This window comes from Contarinia nasturtii, unplaced genomic scaffold (assembly GCF_009176525.2).
Source record: "Contarinia nasturtii isolate CC-2019 unplaced genomic scaffold, AAFC_CNas_1.1 Cnas_scaffold_1489, whole genome shotgun sequence".
NCBI lineage: Eukaryota > Metazoa > Arthropoda > Insecta > Diptera > Cecidomyiidae > Contarinia > Contarinia nasturtii.
The window spans coordinates 36,878-39,764 of record NW_022198825.1 but is presented as its reverse complement, the minus strand read 5'-3'; the positions used below and the strand labels follow the sequence as shown (position 1 = coordinate 39,764).

Genomic DNA, 2,887 nt, shown 5'->3' with positions numbered 1-2,887 from the left:
TCGCAAAAGGTGCCAATGTAAATATAACAAATAAGGATGGATGGACACCAATAAGCGCTGCCGCGGAGAAAGGTACTCCTAAGCTCAATGATTTTTTCAAAGAAATCAAATGTATTTCATGTGTCATGACATTTGTATCAAAATTGTTTGCGTAGGTCATGTGCAAATTGTTCAATTATTACTTATGAATGGAGCGAACGTTAATCTTCAGAGCAGCAACGGAGCAACCCCACTGTACAGCGCTACGTGGCATGGTAGTTTTTTTTCCTCCCTTGCTTTAGCTATATACTTTGTTTTTACATAAAAGAAATGAAAATTTACTTTTCCAATTAAATTCAGGGCGTGAAAACAGCGTTGCAGTGTTAGCCCGAAATGGTGCTGATGTCAACATTCAAAAGAACGGTGGATGGTCACCACTCCAGGCGGCCATAGAACAAGGTGTCAAGAGGGAAGGAAATTAATTTGTTTATTGTTGTGAAACATTTTTGTTTGCATTTCAGGTTTTGAGAAGATTGTGGAGATTTTAATGCGGTATGGAGCCGATGTCAAATTGAAAAATAATAACAATGACACATCAATGGCTATTGCCATTAGAAAAGGAAATGCGAAAATCATTGAAATCTTGAAAACAGTTCGTCGAATTCGGCCAGCAGAAACGGGTAATTTTTAATTTTGGTTTCTCTAAATTTTCAACTGAATGTTAATGCTTTCTTTTATTGTCTTACTAGCCTGCCAGACGCATTCAACGGATCGTATTATAAATGGTGAATTGGCCGGCGACAATGAGTTCCCTTGGATGGTATATCTCGTTGAGGTTTTTTTTACTTCTCAAATAAATCAATTTCACTTTTATTCTCAGGCTGCTCTTGGCTACCTCAATTCAAACTACACGGTGACCTTTGATTGTGGTGGCACCATCATCTCCAACTATTTTATTCTCACTGCCGCCCATTGTGTGAAGGTACGACGACCGGTAGTGATTCGATTGGGAAAGGTAAAAAAGAGTGATGGCACATTTTAAAATGCGTTTTTTCTTCATTTTTGATATAATCAAATCTCAATATTGAACAGGTATCTTTGACCAATGCGGATGGTGAAGAAATTAGAGCCCAAAATCGCGATATAAAGGTAAACCCTTAAACATTCACATATGGTATCAGAATTGAGCTAATTATTTTAATTATTTTGAATATAGGACATTATTCCTCATCCGGGTCACTCGAGACTAACAAAAGTCAACGATATTGCTCTTATTCGCGTCCGACACGAAATTATATTTTCAGAATATATTCGACCTGCTTGTTTGCAAATTGATTTGCGCGATGAACCACCACATGTGAAACTCACTGTTACCGGTTGGGGTTCGACATCGACCGAACGTAAGTTGTATTGTTTTAAATTTAAACGTGGAGAAACTTTAACCAATTGTCTTTTGCATTTTAAGGACTCATGAGATCAAACAGATTACTTAAAACGGAACTGATATCGATGCCATTATCGCGATGTAATTTAACACTTATAAATTGGTTTCGTCTGTCGAACGATGCATCTCTGCGAAATGGTCTGAATGGAGGTCAATATTGTGCGTATGATCCAGCTGGAAGGAATGATAGTTGTCAGGGTGACAGTGGTGGTCCACTACAGTATTATCAGCCCAATAGAACCGCGACAGCCGTTGTTGTTGGCATCGTATCGTTCGGTAGTGGATGTGCATCTAGTCTGCCAGCCGTGTATACAAGAGTGGCTTATTATTTGGATTGGATCGAACAGATTGTTTGGCCAAATGTTTGAAGCCCATTATTTGGCCACTATCTCTAGCATCATTTCTAAAATAGATTACAAACTCAAAACAATTGCCATAAAAAGGGAAAAATTCATTACATTGTGAATCTGTGATGCAAACAGATTTATTCGAAAATTCAAAACATGAATAAAATGTCCTACATCCGTAAGATGAACTTTTCCGCACTGTGATCCACAACATGCATTTATTACATATCTTTCACTGTAAATTTTTGACCTGAAACCCCGAAATTCGGAATCAATTATCTTTCATTTTCACGAATTCCTTACCAAAAAAGTGTAAAATCGACTTTGTAAGATTTGACCTCATATGAGGGAGGCACTGAAACTTGGTCCGGAATTCTTGAAAAAAGGTGAATGAGAAAAATATCAATTCTAAGGCATTTTTGAATGTGCAAGAAGACATTTCTCAATATAAATTGCTTATACTCAAAAGAGACCAACTCACCTTCAATCGTATCTTTGGTGAGTGTTTTTTAAGAGAATTTTTCATTCAAAATTTGGACACCTAGAGAATTTCCCCATAATAAAATTTTATACAAGTTCATGTTCAGTTGGATTTTGGAATTTCTCCAATATAGCCGCTTGGAAAAGGATCTAAATGGCATCGATATTTACTTTTGTACTATTCTTTCGGTGTACGTTTTTTGCTTTTAACGCCGTACACAGATACTTCATATGAGCAATTTGTGCTGCAAACAATCATTATGCATTCATTAGCGATCAGATCAATAAAATAAAACATTAATAAATATAAATGTACAAAAACTATGTCAAACAAAACAAAAGACAGGTTGAACTTGCATCGCATTGATCGCGCGCTCTGATCGCACCACAGTTTCAGCATTGGTATTTGTATCGATATAGGCGTGCGATATACGTTTTCTCAAATAAAATGTGATGTCATCCTTTATATTTTTGTTTGCATTCAAAGTTAAAACACCAAAGAAATAAGTCACTTGTACCTGAGTCACTAAAATTGCAACATCTTTGTTATAAAAACGGTTTAAACACGAAAAATAATTACAGGCATTTTATTAACTTTCGTCTTGAGAATTGTGAAAGTTTCTTATAATATCTTTCA

The 2,887-nt window shown here is 36.1% G+C and overlaps 1 protein-coding gene across 1 annotated transcript in view; it reads left to right on the top strand.

The window, feature by feature from the left end:
- The window catches only part of LOC116346252, a 7,855-nt gene extending 5,879 nt beyond the window's left edge, over positions 1–1,976 (top strand). The window contains exons 13-21 of the mRNA XM_031776191.1: positions 2–72; positions 156–254; positions 340–438; positions 501–659; positions 729–799; positions 860–994; positions 1,072–1,128; positions 1,196–1,379; positions 1,445–1,976. Coding sequence (XP_031632051.1) covers positions 2–72; positions 156–254; positions 340–438; positions 501–659; positions 729–799; positions 860–994; positions 1,072–1,128; positions 1,196–1,379; positions 1,445–1,791 — 1,222 coding nt within the window. The 3' untranslated portion in view covers positions 1,792–1,976. The remainder of the gene's footprint in view (position 1; positions 73–155; positions 255–339; positions 439–500; positions 660–728; positions 800–859; positions 995–1,071; positions 1,129–1,195; positions 1,380–1,444) is intronic.
- Positions 1,977–2,887: the final 911 nt, after the last annotated feature.